The following is a 26,183-nucleotide window of genomic DNA, read 5'->3' on the forward strand; positions in this document are numbered from 1 at the left end:
GGTGAGAAAAGCTTTCTGCTTGTCTAGTAAACAAAACCCCTTTTTATCCAAGTAGGATTAACTGCAAACCTACAGGAGAGATTTCTCAGAGAATTTCATAAATTTAATTCTGTGCATGACTTGAACTGTCTTCTCTCCTTTTAAAAGTTTCTTTAAAATTTTTTTTTAAAAAAAGGCTCAGAGGTTTAAACAAAGCATTAGCTTAATGGGCTCATGTTGTTAGACTCCTGAATAAACCAGATCTCTCCTCGGTTTGTAAACAGATTAAGTACTTCATCCAGCATATAAATATTTTTACTGCTTTTTTGAGAGATTTTATTTATTCAAGAGACACAGAGCGGGGCAGACACACAGGCAGAGGGAGAAGTAGGCTCCCTGCAGGGAGCCCGATGCAGGACTGGATCCCGGGACCCTGGGGTCACAGCCTGAGCCCAAGGCGGACGCTCACCCGCTGAGCCACCTAGGCACCCCTTTTACTGCTCTTTATACTTGTTCTGTGAATCCTTATGGCAGATTAAATGTGATCGAAGTCAGCCGAAGCATGCCCTACTTTGGGGGTGTATTTTAATTTTATTAAAATACAGAGGTGGTTTTGGTTTATTTGCTTCTTTTTGTCCCTGATCCTATGATTGCACAGATGATTATAGTTAAATTGTATTTTGTCGCTGTATTAAATGTGACTGTTTAGTTTATCTTTTCCCTCAAAATCTAAATATAACCTGAAAATATTAAGTCTAAACATTAATGTCCTGAATGGAAACTAAAAGTTTTTGCTTGTATTTTGAGAATTGGGATTCTTACAGAAGTTACTGGATGTGACATTCATACCAAGGTACCGAATGTTATAAGAGAGGAACCTTCCCTTGACTACTTTGCATTTGTTGATACTTGGAGAACTACTTGACATCTGGACTCATGGGACAAGGGAAACCTTGCATGACCATATGATAATCAAAAATCATTTGAATAAGATGGTGGAGAGCGAATGGTCTGGGAGAGAGTGACTCAAGGCCTAACTCAGCTTCCTAACGTACGGTGTTTTGCAGCTTTGAATTAGCCTTTAGGCATCAGTTCTCATTGTCACTTGGACAAGCCAGAGACTTAGGCCCTTTCAAAAGGACTGTGTCCTTCTATGACCTACTTATTAAAGACTCGGCATTGATCTATGGAAGGTAATTAAATGCCATCTGAGTGAAATTCGTAGTCAGAGCTCGTTCTGTACAATTCTGAAAATTATTTTTAGTCTGTGATAGAGGGATACTGGTAGCTGCTTTTAATTATTTTTTTAATTATTGTCTTTTAAAAAGATAAAGCTCATATGACTGCATATTTTTTAGTTTTGATTTTTATTTTTTTAAAGCAGAGACAGGTATGTACAAAGTTCTTTAGAAGCATGAACAAGTTTATAAGGCTTGCTTAAAAGGAGAACCACAAGACTGTACCCGCCACTCGCTTCCCCTGCCTTCCCACTGCTGTTGGGATATTTGCAGCCGGTGTAGTTTTAGATCAAATGCTTGCGTTCCTAACTCCTGGTTTCTAAGTGTGCGCATTACCTGCTCCTTTCCTGCCCCAGCCCCCCGCCCCGGTTCAGCCGTGTCTTCTCGGACCTTCCCCGCGTGTGACGCGGCAGCTGGGGGAGCCCCGGCCTCCCTACTTGCGGGGTAAGACTGTAGTCACAGCTGAGTCACCTAGTAGACCGTGGCTAGTTCCCTTTTCCTGTGCCACTTTCGGTTTTCTTGTGATGTTCTTGCTCCACTTCCGCCGTCCTCACCACTAACTCGTCCCTGACTTCACCAGTGCCCGAACACACTCAGATGCACTGCTACCCTGCAGTGTCCTTGTGCTGCGGGCCCCGGGAGCCTTCAGGCCGGCCCTGGACCCCCGCTGTCCTGTGTGTCGGGAGCGCGCTGGCACTCGGGATCTCCAGCCACCAGCGAGCTCGTGCCCCTTTGCCTCCCACCCACGCCGGGTCTTTTCTGTCCTGTATCCCGTGTCTTCCTCTCCCTTGATTTAGTCCCGTGTTGGTGGCACACAGCCTGAGAAACAAGAGGTATATTTTTTGAGAAATCCCGTATATAAAGTGTCTTTATTTCACCTATAAACTTGAATAATGATTTGACGGGCTATAGCTTCTGCTGTCATTGTTGAGAAGTGTGGAGGCATCTCTGGTTCCCGATCCTTATTATGTGATGCATTTTATTCTCTGAGACTTTGTAGGGTCATCCGTTGGTCCTTGTGTTCCGAAATCTTAATGATGTGCTTTGGCTTGGGTCTGTTTTATTCTCTGCATTGGACACTCAGTGGGTCATTGCAGTCACACAATTCATAGCTTTCAGTTCTGAGAAATATTTTTGGTTCAAAAAATTTTCCTTTTCTTAATTTTCTCTGTTTTCTCTTCTTAGAGTTCCAGTTTTTTAGACACCTTTCTGGATGATCCTGTATTTGCCTTGTCCTTTCTCTCCTACTTTCATCTCTTTTCTTTTATTCTTCTTCATAGTTTAAGTTCTTAAGGTCTTTTTTCTTTTTTTGAAAAAAGTGGGATCCCTGGGTGGCGCAGCGGTTTGGTGCCTGCCTTTGGCCCAGGGCGCGATCCCGGAGACCCCGGATCGAATCCCACGTCGGGCTCCTGGTGCATGGAGCCTGCTTCTCCCTCTGCCTGTGTGTCTCTGCCTCTCTCTCTCTCTCTCTCTCTCTCTGTGACTATAATAAATAATAAATTTAAAAAAAAATTAAAAAAAAAAAAAAAGAAAAAAGTAATGTAAATCAGTGACCTTTTTATACATTGAACACATCCACCACATTTGATCTGGTAAAGACCCAGATCAAAAAACCATAAAATTCTCAGCACCCTAGAAACCCCCATCTAGTCACTATCTTCCCCAAAGGGAACTACTATTTCAAAAATTTAGCTTTTTGTTTTGAGAGAACTGTAGAGTCACATACAGTTAAAAGAAATAACACCTATAGCCCAAGTATCCTGTGCTCATTTTTTTTTTTTTTCCTGTGCTCATTTTTCCCCAGCGGTAACATCTTGTAAAACTCTAGTACAACAGCGTAACCAGGATACTGACATGGATATGGCCAAGGTGCGGAACGTTTTGCCACCACCAGAATGTCTCACGTCTGTCTTCTGGGGCTACCACCACTTTCATCCTCTGTTCCCTATGGAACACCTGGCAATCCCTATGCAGCCTCCATTTCAGTAATTTTGTCACCCCAAGAATGACATGTGAATGGAATCCTACAGTATGTAATCTTTTAAGATTGGCTTTTTTCCCCACTCTTTACTTTTGTTCTCTGGAGATCTACCCAGGTTATCCTATGTACCTCTAGTTTGTGGTCTTTTATTGCTGCATAATATCCCGTAGTATGGATGTGCCACGGCTGTAGAGCTGTCTGTCCACTGAACCATATCTGCTTTATTGCCAGTTAGGGGGTGTCACAAATGAAGCTGCTGTAAATATTTGTGTCTTGGTTTTTGTGTGAAGTTTTTTTCATTTCTTTAAGATAAACGCCCAAAAGTGTGAGTGCTGGGTCATAGGGTAGTCACATATTTAGATTAAGAAACTGCCAAAGTGCTTTCCAGAGTGGATGTACCATTTTATATCCCCACCAACAATGTATGAGTGAACTAGGTTCTTCCTATCCTTGTCAGAATTTGGTGGTGTCATGATTTTTACTTTATTTTATTTTATTTTATTTTATTTTTTATTTTATTTTTTACGATTTCTACTTTAGCCATTGCTACACATGATCAAGACCTGAGCTAAGATGAAGTGTCAGATCCTTAACTGACTGAGCCAACCAGGTGCCCCGTCTGTCCACTTACTTAGATTTTTATTTCTTTCCTCAGCATGTTGTAGTTTTCAGCATATAGTCCTTTGCATTAATTTATATTTAAATATTTTTTCTTTCCAAGAGATTTTGTAGATTTCTTGAGATTTCCTACACAATCCAATAGAGACCGTTTATTTCTTTTTGAGCTATTTACTTTCATTTTCTTTTATCGAAATGGCTAGAGCTTTCAATAGTCTTGCATAAGAGTGATAAGACCAGATGATCTTGCCTTGTTTCTTATTTTAGAAAAAAAGCATTTAGTCTTTCACTTCTAAGTATAATGTTATCTGTAGGTTTTTGTAGATCTTTATCCAATGAAAGAAGTTTCTATTCTTCTGAGACTTTTCATGAATGAGTGTTTAATTTTGTCAAAATCTTTTTTCTGCACTGATTAATAGGATTCTACTTTGTTTCTTTAGCTTGTTAGTATGGTGGATCTTCAAGTATTATACTAGCCTTGTATCCTTGGAATATAATAGCCTTGTATCTCACTTGGTCAAAGTGTACAGTTCTTTTTATATATTGCTAAATTTTCTTTTCTAATATTTTGTTAAGGATTTTTATGTCTGTGTTTATAAGGGATATTGTTCTGTAGTTTTCTGTTGTTTGGACTGTCTTTCTTAGGGATATAAGACTTGGGGTTGATAATTCTTTTTTTTTTTTTTTTTTAAGATTTTATCTATCTATTCATGAGAGACACAGAGATAGAATAGAAGCAGAGACACAGGCAGAGGGAGAAGCAGGCTTCATGCCGAAGCCAGACGTGGGACTCTATCCCGGTCTCCAGGATCACGCCCTGGGCCAAAGGCAGACACTTTAACCCCTGAGCCACCCAGGCGTCCCTGGGTTGACAATTCTTATACCACTTTCTTCTGGTGTACGTGGTTTCTGATGAGAAATCTGCTATCATTTGAATTCTTTTCCCATATTGGTTGTGACTCCTGTTTCACTGCTCTCAAGATTTTTTTGTTTTTGGTTTCCAAGTTTGACACGTGTGTCTGTGATGTGTCTTGGTGTGGATTTCTCTTGTTTGGAGTGTATTCACCTTCTTGAATCTGTAGATCTTTTGCCAATTTCAGAAATTTTCAGCTTTTACTTCTTTGAATACTTCAGCCCTGCCCTTTTCTTCTCCTTTCAGGACTCTGATAACATGAATCTTCAGTCTTTTGTTTTAGTCCCACAGGTCTTTGAGGCTCTGTTCATTTTTTTTTTCCCAGTCTATTTTCTCCCTGTTATTCAGTTGCATAATTTCTATATTCTATCTTTCAGTTTGCTCATTTCCCCCATCTCCTCCATTTTGCTGTAGAGTTCATCCATTGAGTTTTTTTATATTTTGGCCATTGTCTTTTCCAGTTGTAAAATTTCCATTTTGTTTCTTTTTATACATTATATCCCTTTCTGTTTCTATTCTACAACTTTCTATCTTTTTTTCATTTTTTTAAACATGTTTGTAATTGCTTGTTGAAGCATTTTTTGAAGTCTTACTGGCTCTTGGTATGCATTATTTTTATTGAAATTTGGGCATTTGGGATATTATGAAACTCTGGGTCACATTTAAGCCTTTTGATCTAGCTGGATTTTTCTGACGTGCTGTTGCAGGGGAATTGGAGATACTGCCTCATTACGACACTCTGCCCCTCTTGACACCTGATGATGAAGGAGCTCCTTATCACTGTGAGGTAGAGATGGGTGTTCTGGCTCACCACTAGGTATCCATTGATACCTCCCCGGCTGGAAGGAATAAGAGTGCCTCATTACTGCTCCCTGTGTGGCTTCCACTGATACCACAGTGGGGATGGGGGAGTAACCTTGTTACTACTGGGTAGTAGTAAAAGTCCTGAGTCTCTACTAGACCTCTTCTGACACCACCCCAGGTGGAAAGGTAGAGATGTCTTATTACTAACAGGTGGGGATGGAAGTCGAGAATCCCCTGTGTTCTCCACTAATGATGTCTTGGAGATAAGGCCTCATTATCACCTAGCAGTGATGAAGGCCCTAGCTCCCTGCTCGGTGTTCTCCGATACCACCTCAGCTTAAGGGTTTGGGTGCCCTGTTAATAGCCTGTGAGTATGGAAGTCTAGGCTCCCCCTGTAGCCATTGCTGGTAGGGGTGGGAGTCAGGACACATTACCCCCCAACCCCAGACCCCATTCTGTGGTATTTGGCTGAAGGAGAGCAGTTATTATTATTACCTAAAGTTTTCTGTTTTTCTGGGCTGCATTTTTCTGCATCCTTTAGCCAGGGAGGACTTTGTGGGCTTTTGGGGTTTTTGTTTGTTTGTTTATTTGCTTGGGGTTGTTTTGGTCTGCACTCATGGATATTTCCAAGTTCTTTAGCCCCATTTATCCCCATGTTCTTTGGGTACCAAGGTCCCTAGCTAGTCTGCAGTCTTCTGTCTACCTTGCAGAGCCTTCTGCATTTGCCTTATATATGATGTCCAAGACTTTTAGTTGTCCTTCGCAGGAGCACTAGGGAAAAGTGTGTCTACTTGATCTCTTTGGAAGCAAAAATCTACCCTGACTTTCAATACCATAAGTTAGTTTTGCTTACTTTTGTGAGTCAGTATAGAGGGAATCATTGGCATGTGCTCTTCTGCTCCTTGCTTTTCTCAGTCCATATTATGTTTGTGAGACTCATCCATGTCATTGCATGAAATTATGATTTATTTTTACTGCTGTACAGTATTTCATTATCTGAATATAACATGTCTATATATTCTGCTATAAATAGGTTGTTCCCAAAAGTTTTGAGCTATTAAAATTATTCTGCTGTGAACATTTTTGTAGATGTCCTTTTGGTGAATACATTAGTATATATCTAGGAGTTGTCATCGGGTATATATTCAGGTTTGGTAGCTATTCCCAAACAGTTATCAAAGTAGTGTATCAATTTACAGTCCTATCTGCAATCTCTGAGCATTCCAGTCACTCTGCATCCTCACCAGCACTTGGTATTATCTGTCCTATTTATTTTAGCCGTTTTGGGAATATGTTGTATTATTGCATTGTTTTAATTTGCTTTTACTGCCCACTTTAATCAAGTTGAGCATCTTTTTACATATTTATTTGGCATTTGCATAAGCCCTTTTGTGAAGTGACTGTTGAAGTTTTTTACTCATTTTTCCTGTTAGACTACCTGACATCTCTCTATAGATTTTTAAGAATTCTCTATATATCTGGATATACTCTTTTGTCTGTTATATATAATATGCATCCTCACCAGAATACCTTATTTTACTCTTGGGCTTGACATATCTATCTTCAATGTTGCCTTTTTATAAAATTTTTTTAATGTAGTCCAATTTATTTTTTCTCCCTTAATGCTTAGCACTCTTATATCCTATTTAATAAGTCGTCTTCTAAGATCTTCAAGATTATTTTTTTATGTTTACAGTCCATCTGGAGTTGATTTTTATGATGTGAAGGGTCTATTTATTGTTGTCATTGTCTTTTTTTTCTAAGTAGTTGCCTTAAATTTTAATTTTATATCATCCCTTACTTTATCCTTTATGCTTTTTTTCCACGAAAAATTTTCTATAACTTTTTCATTCAACCATTCGTTTTATACCTTCTCATCCTCCTCCTTCTTGAAAAATATGTATTATCTTATTTTTGTTTGATAGTTGCATTTCTTGTTTCTGAAAATAATATATTCTGGAAATAGCTTCTATTTTCTCCATATTGATTTTTTTTTTTCTGTTTTGGGTCTGTCTTTCATGTCAGGTACTTCCCTCATATGTCTCACAATTCTGCTCATATTTACTGGCAAGGCTCGATGACTGAACTTGCACATAGAGTGATTTGGGGAGTATTTAGTTGGGAAGGCTTCAGTATCAGGATCTTCAGAGCAGAACTCAGTTTCCTGCCTGGAGGATGGAAGCCTTGTCAGCTTCTGTAAACCTTGTGAGGGAAGTGGGATGGGGGTTAGGGGAGGGGTTAAGGCTTGGAATCAGGATGTATATGTTTACTTAATGCCCTGTTTTCAGTACGGTACCCCTACCCTCAACTCCGGCCGTTTCTGTCTGACAGCAGAGCCTCTGTGTTATCCTCTCCAGAGGAAAAAAAAACCCTCTAGTTGGTTAGCTTTGTGGAATGCAGAAGGGAATTGAGTGTCCTTAGTTGGAGCTGAGACTTCAGTCAACTGTGTTAGCAGCAGCCTCCCTGCCCTGCCTACACACACACACACACACACACACACACTCCAACCGAATATGGCCAACTCATGAGCCTCTGAAGGATTCTGAGTAATCAATTGTATTATTACTGGCTTTCCCCACTGTCATCCAAGTTTTCAGTTTTCTCAGCTCTACTAAGTTATTTTCCAATTGTCTCATTATATTCTGGCCTCCAGAATATAATCTGATTGCTCCATTTATGGCCCCTTTAGTTCTCCTAGCTTGGATTATGACTTTAAAAATGTGTGTGTCTGTGTGTGTTGTCACGTTAGTGGGATTTAAGAATGGAGGTCAGATGTACTCAGATTACTCAATCTGCCATCTTCATCCAGAAGTGTCATGCAACGTTTATACGCTTTAAAAGCAACAGATATTTGAGTTCAGAAATGAAATTAATTTAGAAAATAAGTCCAAAGGGCGCACCTGAGTGGCTCAGTCGGTTAAGCATCTGCCTTCAGCTCAGGTCATGATCCCTGGGATCCTGGGTTTGAGCCCCGCATGGCAGGTTCCCTGCTCCTCAGGGAGCCTGCTTCTCCTCCCCCTGCCTGCCCTTCCCCCCTGCTTGTGCTCTCTCTCGATTGCTCTTGGTCAAATAAATAGATAAAATCTTTAAAAAGGAGAGAAAGAAAGAAAGTAAATAAATAAATAATAAGTCCAAAGGAGAATTCTTGTTCTCTTCAGGTGGTGAGATGGAATTGGGGCTGCTGACTTGGATAGGTGAAAGTGCTAATGATAAACATAAGTATAGAACGATCAGCTGGACAGCAAAAGATTGGATTTTGCTTTTCCCTGAAGTTTTGTGTGGAAAACAAGTTTTCCTTTCACTCTGAGGAAAACACGACTTGGGAACGAGGTAGAGTTGTGGGTTGCACAACATTGTGAATGCACTAAATTCCACTGAATTGTTTACTTCAAGTGGTTACTTTTTTGTTGGGTGAATTTTACCTCAAATAAAAAAGAATGCTTAAACCTAAAAATAAGAAAATACAGGAACATTTTTAAACCTTACAGCTAATTGTTGACACTTGGCTGTGGGGGGTAACAGAGCAGTTGAGATTACACGGGTCTCATTACGTTGTGTTTCCAGTGTCTGCCTAGTAGCTCTTTTTAAAATGTTTGCAGGCCTGATTCTGGAAGAAGTTCAGCAAGTTAGTCTTTGTTTTGAGAAAAGGGAGAGCAAGATCTATTCCGAGGGATAGCAAGTGAGGTTCTTCCTCCCTGGTATACAAGGTGAGAGGAATTACTAGGTATTTAATGTGTGTACCTCCTCCATCAGAATATGTTGATGGCAGCTTGATGAATCTTGACCCAAGACCTTTGGACTCTTTAATTATCTGTATAATGGAAGAAAGGGGAATTCTGATGGAATATGGCACAGTTCCTATAAGTTTATGCCATTTATTGCTTATCTTTCAGAAGAGACACCCTTATAAAAGGGCTTAATAGCATTTTATCGTCAAGGGTGTAGCATTTGGCGGTGTGTTGTGGTGCATTAGAGTATACAGCTCAAAGCCACGATCTCTGGGTTTGGACCTTCACTCTGCCCCTTCTGAGTTGTTGAAGCTCACCGGGCTTCATTTTTCTCTTCTGTAACATAGAGGAGATAGTAGGGATTGTCATAAATATGAGCTTAATACATTAAGGATCGTTGAGCCTGGCACAGAGTAAGCACTCAGTGAATGGTATCTGGTCCTTTCTTCCTGATGCTTTGTTAAACTTCAATCCATAAAAGCACATGTTTGGAGTATAAACAACACAGAGGCCATTTCCTCACCAGGACATCCTTGTCACGGCTAGAGGGCTAGAGTGACCAACTCCAACTGCAAATGTGTAGCCGACTCCCTCTTTCTCATCACATTTGTGGTCGTGGTTAAAAGCTTGCTTCTATAGAAACTGAATGGTTTTAGCTGACCTTGATTTTTTAGAATTTCTACACTTCAAACGTGCAGTGGATTTGTTTGAAAAGTAAAACCAAGAAACTGTAAATACTGTTTATTTTTAGTTCTCTATATTTGGTTTAGATGTAATCTCTTTCATTTGTACATTTTCACCAGGAATCAATGAAAAGATTTGAGAATGAACCTGAGCTATAAACCTGCCATTAGAACATGTAATTAGTCAGTCGGCGGCCGCAAAGAGTATTTGATTCTTTGAAAGCTGTTTTTCTTAGTATTGTGTGGCTGCGAGTGATAAGTAGGAGAAGTCTCTCTCACAATTACTATTTTGAGCCGCAGTTTGAGACTCCTTAGCTTCTTGCAAGATGGAGCTCTGGGCTTAAATGTTATTTTCATACTAAGCCATCTTTTAAATTTTACTTTCCAGGCCAACAGTCAAGATTCCGAAGGTCACAGACTTTCTGATGGTGGTGGGGAGCCATGGCGTCAGATGATAAAGTCGCCATCTTAACTGATGACGAGGAGGAGCAGAAGAGAAAGTACGTTCTCGCCGATCCCTTTAATGGTGTTTCCAGGGAACCGGAGCCACCTTCCAATGCAACACCCACCTCCACGGAAACAGCTGCTATTCCTGAAGAGGAGATAGACTGGATAGAGAAACACTGTGTCAAAATAAACAATGATCTTCTGATATCCAAGGTCTTCTATTTTTTCTTTTACTCTGCCTATGGCTCTCTTTACCCGCTGCTGCCTGTGTACTATAAACAGCTGGGAATGTCCCCCAGCCAGAGTGGATTGCTAGTTGGTATCCGATACTTCATTGAATTCTGCAGTGCCCCCTTTTGGGGTGTTGTTGCAGATCGCTTTAAAAAAGGCAAAATCGTCCTCCTCTTTTCTCTTTTGTGTTGGGTTTTGTTCAACCTGGGCATCGGATTTGTCAAACCTGCTACCTTGAGATGTGTACCAAAGATCCCCCCAACACCTCGTCCCACTAACTCAAGTCACCTGCTAACTCTCCCGCCGACCAACTCTTCCATCACCACGTCAGCGCGAGCACGTGACAGGAGGAGCCTGCTCCTATCCACCTGGCCAGTGATGTTAGAGCTGGAGCCCAATGTCACAGACGCTGTCATCTTTTCGACAGCTCCAAACAAGACCAGTGCGCCCACTCTGCCGCCCCAGACAGATGAGATTACTGGCCATGGTAGGGACTTTACCTCTAGTCCAAGCCCGGTGGCCCCCACCCTCCCAGGAGACGTAACCAGAGAGACAACCACTGCTGTCGTCACCACCAAGTCTTTACCTTCTGATCAAGTCACTCTTGTTTATGATCAGCAAGAGGTGGAGGCTATATTCTTGGTGATCTTGGTGGTCGTCATAATAGGAGAGTTTTTCAGTGCCTCCTCCGTCACCATTGTGGACACTGTAACCCTTCAGTATCTGGGGAAACACAGAGACCGCTACGGACTGCAGCGCATGTGGGGCTCCTTGGGCTGGGGCCTGGCGATGCTGTCGGTGGGCATCGGGATCGACTACACTCACCTAGAGGTGCTCATCGATGGAAGGGGCTGTAAGCCGCCCGAGTACCGCAACTACCAGGTCGTCTTCATCGTCTTTGGAGTTCTCATGACCCTGGCTTTGATTGTTGCCACTCAGTTCCGGTTCCGCTACAACCATTTCAAAAACAATGAGAGTAAAGGGAAAGAGGTGGAGATCCCGCAAGTGGAGGGGAATAGCTCCACAGAGTCCTCGGAGGAGGCGCCAGGCGCACCGGGCCACCCGCAGGCCTTCAGCTTCTGGGACCTGATCCGGCTGCTTTGCAGCGTGCAGTACGGCTCCGTGCTGTTCGTGGCCTGGTTTATGGGCTTTGGGTATGGCTTCGTGTTCACCTTTCTCTACTGGCATCTGGAAGACTTGAATGGAACCACGACCCTCTTTGGGGTCTGTTCAGTCCTCAGTCATGTGTCTGAGCTCACAGCCTATTTTTTTAGCCACAAGCTCATTGAGTTGATTGGCCACATCAGGTAAGAACGCGATTACGACTGCTGCCTTCGGTGGGTGGGCCTCACCCTGTTGTACTTTCTAGCTCCTCTGGGCGCACCCAAGGATGTGGGTGGGGGTGGTGTTTGGAGCCGCCCCGGAAGGGCCTTCTGCTGCTCCTCCGCCTCAAAATAGAAACTGAAGGAAGGAGGGAGCCTACTTGGGTTATCTAAGGCAAACAACGCACGTCTGTCTGTCTGCCATGCGGCCCTGCAGTGAACCTGTCAGGTATAGGAGCACAGGGCTCATGGACTAGATTATTCTGGGGACTTTGAAGGGTCTGCTGCTCCCAGGCATTTGTGAAGGAGAGTCTAGATGCAGAAAGTGGATTAGGGTCTTTCAGCCTTCGGTTATTCTCAGCCACTTGTTGACATAAGAGGAGCGTGAGTATATGGTCTGTGGAAGTGCCCGTTCTATTTAACGAAGCTGTGACCCCCCCACCCCGCCCGTAATGGCTAATCTGTGATACCACGTGGAGGAGATTCGTACATGATGTGTTTTTTAATATTTTATTTATTTATTCGTGAGAGACACAGAGAGAGAGAGGCAGAGACCCCGGCAGAGGGAGAAGCAGGCTCCCTGCGGGGAACCTGATGTGGGATTCGATCCCCAGACCCCGGGGTCACGGCCTGGGCTGAAGACAGACACTCAACCGCTGACACCCCTGGGCTGCCCTGTCCTTGCTTTTTATACTGCTTCCTGCCCCATCATTGCCTCTAAAATGTAGAGGCAGCTGCACGTCAGCGCTTTGACCTCAGAGACACGTGTGGCGTACCCCTCCCTAAACTGTGAACTTGCTGAAGTTGAAAGGAAGCAGCCATACACATCTGTGTGTGGTACTCGAATCTCTGAGAAAGTCAGAAGGAGAGATAGACACGAGATTTAAGAGACAGTGATCCTTTTTTCCTTTCCTTTTCCTTAATAACTGAAGATTTTAATTAACCAGTAATGTGAATAATTTGATATAATTTTTAAACTCAACCTAGAATCACTCTGTCCTCCAAACAAATATTAATATTTTGTCTTGTTTGGTTGGTTTTGCTTTGGGAGACTGTGTCCTGCTGCTTTGGTTTCTCAAATCTGTGACCCCTTTGTTGTCACTAAACAAAGTGAAGCATTGTGTACATGGTTCCCAGACCCACAAGGTCCCCGAGGCACATTCAGTGGGACCAGTTTGAAAAGTGTCTTGTGATATCCAGGACTTGGGATGTCCTGTCACTTTGTTCAGGTCAAGTTTGCATTCTCTGGCGTTGAGGGTCGACCGGGCTGCATTTAGACACTTCTCTTCAGCTGGAGTGTATGCGTGCCTTCTGCCCTCAACCAAGCATCTTTGAATTCAGTCACTTATTCCCAGAAAAGCAGTTAGGGCCTCTAAGCGAGCCAAGTTCTAGGTGTCCTGCCTTAGTCAGGCATTGGCGTTAATGGAATGTTGACTCTGTACAGAGGCTGAGCATGCGTTCTACTTTCTTTTGTTTTTTAAATATTGTATTTATTTATTCATGAGAGACACAGAGGGAGAAGCGGAGACACAGGCAGAGGGAGAAGCAGGCTCAACGCAGGGAGCCTGATGCGGGACTCGATCCCAGGACCCTGGGGTCACGCCTAAACCGCTGAGCCCCCCAGGGCCCCCAAGCATGCGTTCTATTTTCAAAGAAATTGTTAGGCTCTTCTCACATGCTAAGAAAAGTTTCTATTCTGTCTTGGCCTTTTTGTCTGAGGTATATATTTTCATGAAAAATCCTAGCAGTTTTACTACTGATTTTGGCAAATACATGAAGCGTATGCTTGTTTTCTTCCCCTTGAGCATTAGTAGTTACCTACTCAGTACTTAAAAACCTACAGCTCAGGGCACCCGGTGGGTCTGTTGGCTGGGCGTTTGCCGTGGGCTCCAGTCATGATCTCAGGTCCTGCTCTCCAGCCCCCACACCTGCTTTGGGCTCCCTGCTCAGCGGGGGGGGGGGGGGGGGGGTCTGCTTCTTCCTTTGCCCTTCCCCTCCCCCCACAGGCGCGCGCTCGCTCGCTTCTCGCTCGCTGCTCACTCTCTGTCTCAAATAAATAAAATCTTAAAAACCCTACAGCTCACCTTAACTTTCCAGTTTTATGTACAGAAAACGTCTTCCTTTCCTTATTTAATGATGTGATGGAAGAAAAAGACTCTTGTGGTCACATTGTTGTCCCAAGAGTCTATTGGGATTCCATTGGTTTGTAGCCATTTATCTCTTTTGGATTTTAATTCTGTCCATTAAATGTATTATCTTAACTACTTTTAAAAGATTCTAAGAGCTGGTGTGTGATGATGCCCACTATTCAAGCAGAACAGGTATATTTCTTTTGGTGAGATTTTGGGGAGCCCGGTCAGGTGGTGGTGGTTGAGATTTGGGGGTCTGAGTGCACTGATGGCATCCCGAACCTCTCATTGGATGTCCATCATACATTAAATAGCTCACAAAGAGAAATTCTCTTTCCATGTGATAGTCTTTTATGTTTTTCTTATAGGATCGTAAGGACGGATCTGTCTGGCTCTTATGTCCACGTCCATGCTTTTTTGATATTCTGTGACTGTGTTACTGGGAGTTTGTTTTCAGGAGTCAGCACTACCATAAAGATTGTAAATATCCTAATGTAGTCAGAAGTGGATTTTCTATAACTTTTTAAATATAAATTCATAATGGAGAAAAATTTATACCAGAAAAGTTTTTTTAAATAGCATGTCCAATTTTGAAGTACTTAGTATTTTATTTTATTTTTTATTTATTTTTAAGATTTTATTTATTTATTCATGAGACACACAGAGAGGCAGAGACACAGGCAGAGGGAGAAGCAGGCTCCATGCAGGGAGCCCGACGTGGGACTCGATCCCAGGGCCCCGGGGTCATGCCCTGGGCTGAAGGCAGTGCTAAACCCCTGAGTCACCCAGGGGCCCCAAGTACTGAGTATTTTAATAGTTACACAGTTGATGCCCCGTTTTTCAGGGAAGGAACTATAAGTCTAATCACACACACACACACAGAGTAAATGATCTTTGGTTTTGATCTTGGATTTTGTCCGTCTCTAAAAAGTAGCTTTCTTAGGCAACTGGATAATGCTTAATATTTCCACTAAAAAAGATAAATTTCTTTTGATATGAAATTGCAAGACTTCGGAATTTACAGCAAGTATATTTCTAGGCTAATTTATGTAGAGATGATGACTAGACTTTTTTTTATTTTAAAGATTTTATTTATTTGTTCGAGAGAGAGAGGCAGAGACACAGGCAGAGGGGGAAGCAAGCTCCATGCAGGGAGCCTGACGTGGGATTTGATCCTGGGTCGAAGGCGGCGCTTAACCGCTGAGCCACCCAGAGATTCTGATGACTAGACTTCTTTAAGTAGAAATGTAAATGTATCTTAAGGGTATGTTTATCCTGCTGGATGTTTTAACAGCCGTGAAGTGGGTTGTGATCAAAATGCATTACAATTAATCATTTATAAATTTGTAAATCATTACTGTCCAATATTAGGCCATCACGTATGTCGCTTGAAATTTATTTATATTTTAAGGGACACAAAAATCAACTCCATCGACTTTGACTCTGCCCTAAGCTTCTTAGGCTCAGGGCCAGCTTTGCCAGGCGGGTGCTGCCAGCAGGGTGAGAGGAGCGCTGTGCGCCGCGGTTTCCCCCGGAGGGCTGGCTGAGGGTCACCGAGAACTAGTGGTCGGCTCGGGACAGTGGGGAATGCGTGCTGGGCAGCAAGGGGAGGAAAATAGGTTTTCCGGGTGAGGGAAGGCCGAGAACGGGGAACAAGAAGACACCAAGACACCGGCTGCAGTGGAGGACGCGGGGGTGGGGGTGGGACGTGCCGATTGCACTGGAGGAGCAGCAGTCAGCACCATAGAAGGAAGGAGCGCCCCGGCCCCGGGGTGAGCGCCCGCCCTGCACCCAGGCCGTGACCCTGCGGTCCCTGCAGGGAGCCTGCTTCTCCCTCTGCCTGGGTCTCGGCCTCTCTGTGTCTCTCTCTGTGTCTCTCATGAATAAGTAAATGAAATCTTTTTTAAAAATAGAAGGAAGGAACGAACTCGCTCTGCTGCGGGGTGGCTTGGGAGGGCCTCAGGGGGAAGGGGCATTGGAGCCTGCCCGGCAGGCCTTCCAGAAACCTTCCAGAAACCTTGTTCACTCGCCTGGTCCTGCCGCTCCTGCTTGGCCTCGTGGCAGCCGCGTCCACAAGACCCGGCTATTGGGCCGCGCTCGGCCTGCGGGCCTCCTGCCTGTGGAGCCGCCACCAGCCGCCACCAGCCGCCACCAGCCGCCAGGGGAGACCATCCTTTTCCGCCCTCCCCGTAGCTCGCTGTCCAGGTGTCCCCGTGAGGGGCCTGTGGCCCTGGTGCCTTCGGGGGGCCCCTCCCACCTCAACACCTTGCTGGCACCTTGGTCGGGCGGGGTGCTGGGCGCAGGAGCTGTCTGTGCGGCCCCGGCCCCCCGCGGAGGGCTTGGTCAAAGTGCAGAAACCCTGGGGAGCTGAGGCAGGTCCCCTCTCTTAGTATCACCCTCACGGCCGGGTGCAGGGGAGACACGGGCCCTGAGCAGGCTTCGGGCCCAGCTCGGCCCACGTGGGGCCCTCGTGCAGCCCTGAGCCCAAAACAGCCCTGAGCTGCCTAAGTGGCTGAGCCACCCGGCACCCCAAGGAGTAGTATTTCTTTTTAAAAAATGACTTTTACAGGGATGCCTGGGGGCTCAGTGGTGGAGCATCTGCCTTCAGCTCAGGCCGTGACCCCGGGGTCCCGGGATCGAGTCCCTCATCGGGCTCCCCACAGGGAGCCTCTTCTCCCTCTGCCTGTGTCTCCGCCTCTCTCTGTGTCTCTCAGGAATACAAAAATAAAGTCTTTTTAAAAAATGACTTTTGCCATAATAAAAGAATTTTCACAGTAAATTTGAAATTCTGTAATAGATTCTCTAACGGAGCCAGCATTAACAATAAGCTCAGTCTGTGCCTCTCCCTCTGCTGCTCCCTGTCCCCTGCACCAGTGCGCTCTCTCCCTGAAAACAAATAAATAGAGCTCAGCAGCCGGCACATCTGTTCAGTTTAGGGGGCCAGTTATTTAGGCTTAGGCCCCAGGTTACGGGGCTGCCGGGACCAGCACTACGGGGCCTGGTGGACTGAAGGCAGGTGGCTCCTGGCATTTGGAACATGAACTTCATCCTGTAGGCAGGAGGGAGCCTTCACACGGTTCCCAGCAGGGAGGGCAACGTAGTGGGTGACTCCGATGCAGGAAAACCCCCTCAGGAGGTTCCGAAAATAGTCCAAGGGAGTCATGATCTGGGGAGAGGTGATACCAGGAGCGGCAGATAGGGGGGGGCGGTGATACTGGGGAGAGGTGATGGGGGGGAGGTGATCCAGGGAGAGGTGATAAGGGGTGGTGATCCAGGGAGAGGTGGTGATGGGGGGGCAGTGTTCCGGAGGGAGGGTGGTGATGGGGGGTGGTGATCCCGGGGGGTGGTGATTCGGGGGAGATGATGGGGATGGGTGATCCAGGGGGAGGTGATGGGGGGGTGCCCCGGGGGAAGTGATACAGGCCTGAGCTACAGCAGCACCAACAGCAGTTGAGGGAAGGGATGGATCCGGAAGTTAAGCTGAGGATGGTTTGGATATGGGCAATGAGCTAGGGATCCCCGTGTTTCCAGCTGGGTGCGGTGGTTCCCCTCAAAGCAATAGAGAGTTCAGGAGGGTGCTAGGGATGTGGGGGAGGGGGACATGATGTGGATTCAGTATTGGGTTTATTTAGTTTGAAATTGGGGCGTCTAGATATCTAGCAGCTAGAGACCATGACAGGCGGGGATTTGGGGCCAGACTGACCTCGGGAAGGAGCAATAAGGACACTTTGTGGTCCAAGAAGAGAAACGCGCTGAGGAGCATGGTTCCGTGGTCCCCAGGAGTTCGCTCCGCATTTCCTATCTGACTGGTGGTCCGCGCTTTGTTGCTTAAAGTGATTACTTTCAGGTCTAAAAATGTTTCGTGGGGGGGACGTGTGGCGGGACGTGTGGCAGGGCTTCTGCTGTCACCTTTCCGCATCTTGCTTCAGGAGGCGATGAGTCCCTGAGCCCCAAACTGTGGCCGAAGTGGGGGAGACAGACCTAGAGGGGGCACATGGGGGAGGAAGCGAAGCCAAGGAGGAGGGGGCCGGTGCTCTCCAGGGGGGCTCCGGGGTCCTGACCTGCCAGGGCGGCCTGGGGCTGCTGCGGGGCCTGGCTTGGCCACTGGCCTGTGTGGCCCTGACAGCTGCAGACATGTGGCCTCCCCAGTCCGTCCTCTGTGAACAGGGTCCTGCTAGTGCCTTCCGCTCTGTTTTTGAGGTTTCTTGATAGAGACTAACGAGGTAAGATAGGGCAACTGCTTGGCACAGTGAATGGCGTATGTTAGGAGTTGATTGATAAAATTATTACTGCTTTGTGCATCTTCAGACCTATTATGCTGCTTGTAACTGCAGGAGCCATTGATCATGATCGAAACCAGGGACTTAATACGATGTCGTGAGCGTCAAGATCATTAAGGCTGCAAAGTAAAAATGTGTGTGATTTTCAAATCTAACATTCTTCTCTAAAACATCTTGGTCTTGGGACACCTGAGTGGCTCAGCGGTTGAGTATCTGCCTTTGGCTCAGGCCATAATCCCGGAGTCCTGGAATCGAGTTCCATGTCGGGCTCCCTGCGTGGAACCTGCTTCTCCCTCTGCCTGTGTCTCTGCCCCTCTCTCTCTCTGCCTCTCTCTCTCTCTCTCTCTCTCTCTCTCTGTGTGTGTGTCTCTCAGGAATAATAAGTAAATAAAATCTTAAAAAAATAAAATAAAACATCTTGGTCAAATTGAGTTTTTCTCCTCCCATTTTAGGATGACCGCATAATTTATATATCCCTCAGTGCCATTTTTCAGAACTGTAAGTAGCTGGCATACCGAATGGTTATAATCATAGCTGTCATTATTTATATGTGATAAATTAAAATTCTATTCCTTTTCCTACTTTACCTTCAAAAACACCAATACCCATTTTTATGGGAAAAGCCTTTTAGAGCTATTTCAAGCAAGTATAGATGTTCATTATTAAAAAACTGTAAGCTGTAGAATCTCAGAAGTAGAAGACTTTATGATCAAGAGTTGAAAGGGAGTACTTTGGCTTTTATATAGTCCCTTGAAAAGAACAACTCTGTAAAGAAATACGTTACCATCTTACAGCTGCCAGCCAGCCGACTTCTTAACAGCCTTACAGATAATTGAGCCACTCATAGTTCAGAACAAAGGGCCACATTGCAAGGTAGTATCAGTGAATCCAGGGCTTTTACTTATTGGTGGCATATTTGGTTCTCTTTTACCTTTGGGGCTGAGTTGACTGAGACACTTGATGATTCAGAGAGAACAGGACTGCATCCGTGGAGCTGTGACTTGTGGTGGCAGGCGGTCCCCTATGCCATCTCACAGGCCGAGCTGCAGGAGGCCAGGTGTGCACCTGCAGGAGGGAGGTCAGCTCCCACAGGGTGGTTACCTAGAAGGCACTTGGAGCCGGTGTGTTCGAGGTAGATGTTCCTCATGCATGAAGAACGCACTGTCAGGTATACAGCTCTCTGAAAAGCCCACACACCTGCAGAAAGACATGCAAGTGGATGCTTACTTGCTTATGCAGCTTTCTACATGGACGGGGGCGGGGGGGAGGATGGTCTACATATCAGTCAGTTGGAGAAGGAGTATGTTTGATACAGTCACAAGATAGGAGATTACACAGAAGTGAAAAGGAATGGCCTCGACCAACATGTCAGCGTGGGAAGCTCTCAAAAATGTTGAATGGATAAGAAAGTTTCAGAATGAGACATACTTTGGTACATTTATGCACATTTTAATGGTGCATTTTAAATTATGACATTTTTATGGTTACATTTATAGGTACAGAAAGATGTTTACATTTGGAGAGGAAAACATTCCAAATTCCCATGAGCCCTCGTTCTCTGGACGGGATGTAGGAAGGAAGGGACTGGGATGTGGGACAAAGAGGGCAAGGAGAACCCCCCCCTTTATCTCTAGCATTTTATTTCTTTAAGGAAATATGGAAAAGTATTCATAATTTTCCATTCTCGGTGCTGGATATATGTATTCTCTGCAGAATTTTTGGGGGGATTTACTCTTGGAAAATAGCTGAAAGCTTGTCTACGTGTAGTGACTAATATAATTATCCTCATGTAGAAGTGTGTGTGTGTCTGAATATATTTTAGAGATATATTGTATCCAGATATATCAAACATTGAGAATTTGTAACCTTGATAGGTACATTGCCCCTGTATTATCCCCTAAATAGCATAAATGACTGAAAAGCTACTTTGCATTCATGGTCTCTGGTTTCTTCAAAATCAGATCGGGTGCAAATTTATAATATCTTATTGGGAATTCATACCAAAGTGCCCAACATTAAATATAAAGAAATATAATAATTATATTATTATTAGAAATATAATAATCATATTCCTTTACATGTAAAAAAGAAATCAAGGTACCAAAAGCCAAGTGATCATAAGCCCAAAGATCATAAAGTTTATTCCATGCAGTGAGTCTAAGTATGGGCATTTGTACCAGCTGTTTAATTATCTTGAATCATGCATTGTCAATTTACTGCCTTTTTTTGTCCAAGTCAAAAACCTAAGTAATCTGGCTAATTATATTTCTACATATCCATGGAAATATTTGGCAGACTGCAATTCCATAATCGGGTAGGATACTTTGGAGAGCGGCAAAGCAGAGAGACTTTCTTAGAGGTTTGCTCCATAGCATACCTCCCCAGAGCCTTTCCAAAGAGTACCACTCCGTTCTGATTTCTGATGTATTTAGCATCTTTTCTTTACTTTCTCTCTACTAAACAACAGCATCTCTGAATAGTAATCTATAAGCAAACAGCAACTTACTAAACTTTTCCTGGAAAAGATAATTCATGGATTGAAGCTCAGACATCATCAAAAAGACCAAGTGTTGCGTTTGCCTAGGTTCGGGGCCTTGAACCTTGCCCCTGTGTGTCGGGTCCCGTGGGAAGTGCTCAGGGATGGATTGTTGGCGTCCGTCCTTGGCTGTGTCTGTGGCCTGTGGGCCAGACACTTCCTTCCCTTTAGAATGAGAAAGAGTTGGAGCAAATTGGTTTGGCCTTGATCTCACTCGTCTTCTTAAGCCTTGGTGGAAAAATTGTCGGGTGGGCTGGGAGCTATCCTGCTTCCTTTTATTCTTCTTTTTGCCAGTCTACCTATGAGGAGCATGCGCGCACGTGTGTGTTTGTGTGTGTGCATGTACACGTGTACGTGTGTGCATATCTGATCTAGGTTCAAATCCCACACTTACTGTATGTCTGGCCTTAGATGAGTCAGCAGGTAGCTTTGTTAAACCTTTTAGGTTCCTCATTTACAAAAGAGGGTCAATAATTGGGCTTTGTCGCATGGTTACTAAGGTGCAGTGAGATAATGGTTAGCAATACTAAGTGCTCAACTATAAGCAATAGCTAGTTTTATTACTGCCCTTATTAATTGGCTCCCTCAGGAATAGTTACTAAGTACCCACTGGAGAACTGGCACTTTTCTAGACCCTGGACTATATCGGGTGGGTGGCTCCTCACGGGACCACTATAGTGCTGGGGTGGACAATAAGCAGTAAAGAGACCACGTTTTTTCCAGTGATGGTAAGTGACATATGGCAAAACAGTGCAGGCAGCGGATTCAGCGTGAGCAGGATGTGACTGCTCCAGCCCGGTGGGCTGGGAGGTGCCTCTGCGGAAGGGACAGCCAAGCAGTCCTGAGTAGGTGCTGCCCAGTGAGACCTGGGGCCCAGAGGAGACCACAAGTACAAACGGCCTGGGCAGAGGCGAGGCTCAACAGGTCAGCAAGGTGTGTGCAGTGCTGCAGGGCCCCGGGGCCCCCGGAAGACCCAGCACGTTACCCGCCTGAGAAAAGCGGGAGTTGTCGCACAGTTTGAGCAAGGGGTGACCCGAGCAGATTTCTGCTTCTATTGATTTTTTTAAAAAAAAACTGCCTACGTGGGTGATGGATCTGTCGTCATTACTTACCTTGCTCTGCTTTCGAAGGGATCCGCTGTGCTCATTCTCCGAGTCACAGAGAAGTTTTGAGCTGTTTTCTTCCTAAGTCATCAGCCGGCAGTTCACACGCTACCTTCGTCTACTGAGTGCCTTCCACCGTCCAAACCAAGAGTTCATGCGTTGTTTGGTTGTTTTTTTGTGTTTGTTTGTTTTAGCAACTTGAAAATTTCAGAATAGCCATACAATCTAGGGGATAGACAGAAAATAAAAAATTGAAAATTAAAAATCAAAAATTAAAAATCTCCAACCTTAACCAAAAGTACAATTACAGAAAGGTATAGAAAATAGCAGTGGCTGGTGTGCTGTCACTTGAGGGCTTCTTATGGGAAAGAGCCGCATAAGGGCGTGTGCTGCACTCGGTCACTGCAGGTCCTCAGTCAGCACTTGTAGCGGCCCCCTGAGGGTGGCATTCGGGGTCTGCCTTGGAGAGGAAGGGCTCAGAGGCGACCGGTTGCCCGTGGTGACACAGCCCAGCCGGTAAACAGCAGAGGGGGGATCCCTACCCAACCACTCAGACTCCAGAGCCCAGGATCTCAGCTTCTTTCTTTATGTAATTAGTTTTGATTATAGCTAGTCTGTGGATTCGTGGGCACAGGTTTAGTGTGTCCCTCTAAGCAACCCAGTCTCACCTCTTAGTCTTCCTTTTTTCTGTTCTCAGTGACCTGTGTCTGGTACACCTGTTTCACCTGTCTCAAGTGCCTCACACTCTCAAATTGGTTTTTACTCCCGATGAAATTCTTATTTCTCCAGATTAGCTGCTTTCAAGTAGTAGGAAGATGAGAGTACTATAAAACACTGAATGTAAGTGTCAAAAACTGGTACCTCTGATGATGTCTGTATCATAGAGTTAATTCACAATTAAATATTTTTTCACAATTACATATTGTGCTCACTCAATTTTTTTAAGGGAAACCTTTTATTAAAGATCAGGTTCCATTCTAGAATACAGTGTTGGACAAGATAAGCATGGCACCTCTCTCATGGGGCTCACATGGCAGGAAGACCATAAAACAAACAAAAATATTCGGTGCTACAGAAATGTTAACTTAGGCACCTAAGACATTGGGAATGGAAAAAGAGTAAAGGAAATAAAAGTGAGAGTCCTTTTGGGTGGGAGTTGGGATGAATGGAGCAAGGGGAAAGTTATCTTATGAACTGGATACCAGATAGGTGGTGGTGCTGCTCACCAAGGAAGCAAACAAGGGAGGGGGGAGAGGATATGGAGGATGGAACTTACAGAAATCTTAGGAGGCAGTGGAGATGCCCATTAGGAAGTTGTATTTATAAGTCTAAATCTTGGAAGAGAGGATGCGGCTGGAGACATCTTTTGGGAAACATTAACGTGTACGTAGGACAGCTAGCTCCATCCCATGACTTGAAGTTTTCTGTAACCAACTTCCTCCTCTCCTTTCCTCCCTTCCCATCAGCTGGTAAATCCATTTTGGAAACTCATCTACCCCAAACAAGGAGCATGTTACTATCAGTGTGACCTGTTGAAAAGACACCAGTTCAGCGCTTCTAAGATGGGGATGAAAGCTATATCCTGACATCAGAACACAAAGTCCTGATAAACGTATCTCGAATGTTCCCTTGATGTTATTCACTCATAACTCGCGGCCTTCATCCTAGTGAGCCTCCGTTCACCCTTATGGGATAGTGGCCCCTGCATTTCTGTAGGACTGGAGAAACACAGTGCTTGGAGACAATGTGACGCCCAAAATAACCTCATGGCATAGGTGTGATTTTCTGCACCCAGGGTTTATTTGATAAGTGCAGTGTAAACTAGGAAAGCAAACCAAGACCAGCACATAAATCAATTATTATTTTTTTAATACACATGCCTGCGTGTAGGATTATTTTTTATTGCCTTCCCTCAGGAATGTTACCGATAGGTGGAGGATACTTATTCCATGGAGAAGATTCTCAGTTTTTAAAGGGAACCATTTTATTCTGTTTCCTAACTAGGCTAAATCAGAAAATCAGTGTTTTCCATTTTTAATTTCTAGATCAGTAATAAAAATAAAGGGAAATAATACTATTGTAGGCTTTACAACTTAGAGTTTTCACAAATACTCTGTTACAGCCTCCCTTCAAAACAGTTAAGTTTTGTTGTGTTCATTTTACAGTGACTTGATGAGAGCTGGATATCCTCCACTGGGGGAAAGACCATGTTGACTCCCTGGGGGCCTGGGGTGGAGCACCTGCCGCCAGGGCTCCTGGAGCCCCAGGATAGGTTCCTAATTGTGTCAGAGAGCATGGGTACTAAGAATAGAGGAGCCGGTTGCCATGGACTAGATTGTATCCCCCTGAAATCCGTGTATTGGAGCCCTGACCCCCCGGATGATGGTATTTGGGGATGGGGCCTTCACAAGGAAACTAAGGTTACATGAAATCATGAGGGTGGGGCCTTCATGATGGGATTAGTGCCCTTGGGGGACACCAGGAAGCGTGCTCTGGCTCTTTCCCTCAGCCAGGGCCAGACACGGTGAGAGCATGGGCCTTCCGCAAACAGGAGGACGGTCCTCAACAGAATCTGATAGTGCTGGCATCCTGTTCTCAGTCTTCCAGCTTCCAGAGCTGTTAGGAAATACATTTCTGTTGTTTAAACCACCCATCTTGTAGTATTTTGTTAGGGTCACCTCAGGCAACGGGGACGTGTACTCTAACAGATAGAACAAGAAGAGTCTTAGGTGAGTAGAGATACTCGCAAAGGTTCTAAGAGTCCGAGGAGATTAAGAGTAGGAGGCACCTGTGGCTTGACATTGGGACGAGCACGAGAGTGAGTCAGGCCGCGACACTTACTTTTTGCGTGTATAGCATTCCTGGTAGCATGGACGTGGCGGGGAGGAGAATATCATGCTAGCCTCCGAAGGAACCAATTTGCTGTGATTCGCCCAAGATCTGCCCTTCAGAGTGGTGGTGTGGAGACGGAGCCAGGGTCTCTCTGGCTGTAGATCTCGTACTCTTCGGTGATTCAGATAATAATGTTCATGTCTGCCAGAGTAGCTGAAGATGGGTTTCATTATTACTTCATTATTCTTAATCGAGTTACTCTTAATTACTAATACCCTGGCATTAACTACTAAGTTATTAATATTACTCTTCTATCAGCGAGATTTTGGTAGAAATCTAATATGTTTCAAGTACAGGTAGGAGATTAGGATCACAGCAACTTTTTGTGAAAGAAGATTTTTAAGGTAGAATGATCATTAATTTGTGTGTGTGTGTGTGTGTGTGTGTGTGTGTGTGTGTGTGTGTGTGTGAAAAAGAGCACGTTTTAAATTTCCCTCAGTTTGCCTCAAAGCCTTATGATCAGGAAAAAAAAAAAAGCCTTATGATCAGGGTAGAGGAGCTCTGCTGACCGTGGGAAGGCTGTGGGATTTGATAGAAGACCTCAAGTGGAGTCTTGGTTCTATGATTTGTTTCCTTTGTGTTCCTGGCAACTTGGCTAACCTTTCAGGGCCTTGACTGTTCAGCTGTAGAGTAGGATTCACGATAACTCTTGCTCTTCCTATTTCAAAAGATTATTGGCAGGAATAAATGAGATACTAAGTGGGGAAAATGCTAAAGAATTGGAGAACATTATAGAAATTAGTAAGGGGGGTTCGGCGTGGTGAGGGGCCTATAGCAAGCAGAGATCTCAAGGCCACTGAGGTTGATGCTCCTTCTTCCTTAGTGTCCCGTAGAGGGAGACAGGAGTGGATTTGAACAAAATGTAATATTCAGTTAGAGTTCCATATTTTAAAAAAGAATAGAACAAAATTTCTAGTCATAAAGATGTATTAACAAGTGTGGGGCAGGAGTTTACTGTAATTGCTTTTGCACTATTTTTTCCCTTTCTTGAAAAACCCATAACCTAATTTTCTCTTCAGAGAAAGTGTTTAGCATTGTGAGTTGGGATTACATTGAGTTAAGTCTGAAAGCCAGTGAAAGTTCAAGAAAGAGAGGGTGATGACTCAGAACCAGTGCTGCCAGGGTAGCCGACTCATCCTGTGACTTCTGTGGAGCTATTTCGGGGACCAAGGAATGGCGAGGATCAGGGCTCCTGTCGGTCCCCTGGTGGGCTGAGCGCATCTCAGGGACCTGCCAGGCCTGTCTAGAGACCCGCGGCATTGGTGGGCACGGCGCATGCTGTGGTCGTGGTGACCCCAG

At 44.6% G+C, this 26,183-nt stretch overlaps 1 protein-coding gene across 6 annotated transcripts in view; it reads left to right on the forward strand.

Annotated features, from left to right (window-relative positions):
- The window catches only part of MFSD6 (major facilitator superfamily domain containing 6), a 67,318-nt gene that overhangs the window by 11,898 nt on the left and 29,237 nt on the right, over nucleotides 1–26,183 (forward strand). For 5 of the 6 annotated variants that reach the window (XM_041736985.1, XM_041736988.1, XM_041736983.1 and 2 more), the window contains one exon: nucleotides 10,333–11,929. In XM_041736985.1, the coding sequence (XP_041592919.1) occupies nucleotides 10,386–11,929 (1,544 nt within the window). In that variant the 5' untranslated portion in view covers nucleotides 10,333–10,385. Of the gene's footprint in view, nucleotides 1–10,332; nucleotides 11,930–26,009 lie in introns of those variants that run through there. The other variant, XM_041736990.1, reaches the window with a different exon arrangement.

This window comes from Vulpes lagopus, chromosome 22, assembly GCF_018345385.1.
Source record: "Vulpes lagopus strain Blue_001 chromosome 22, ASM1834538v1, whole genome shotgun sequence".
Taxonomy (NCBI): domain Eukaryota; kingdom Metazoa; phylum Chordata; class Mammalia; order Carnivora; family Canidae; genus Vulpes; species Vulpes lagopus.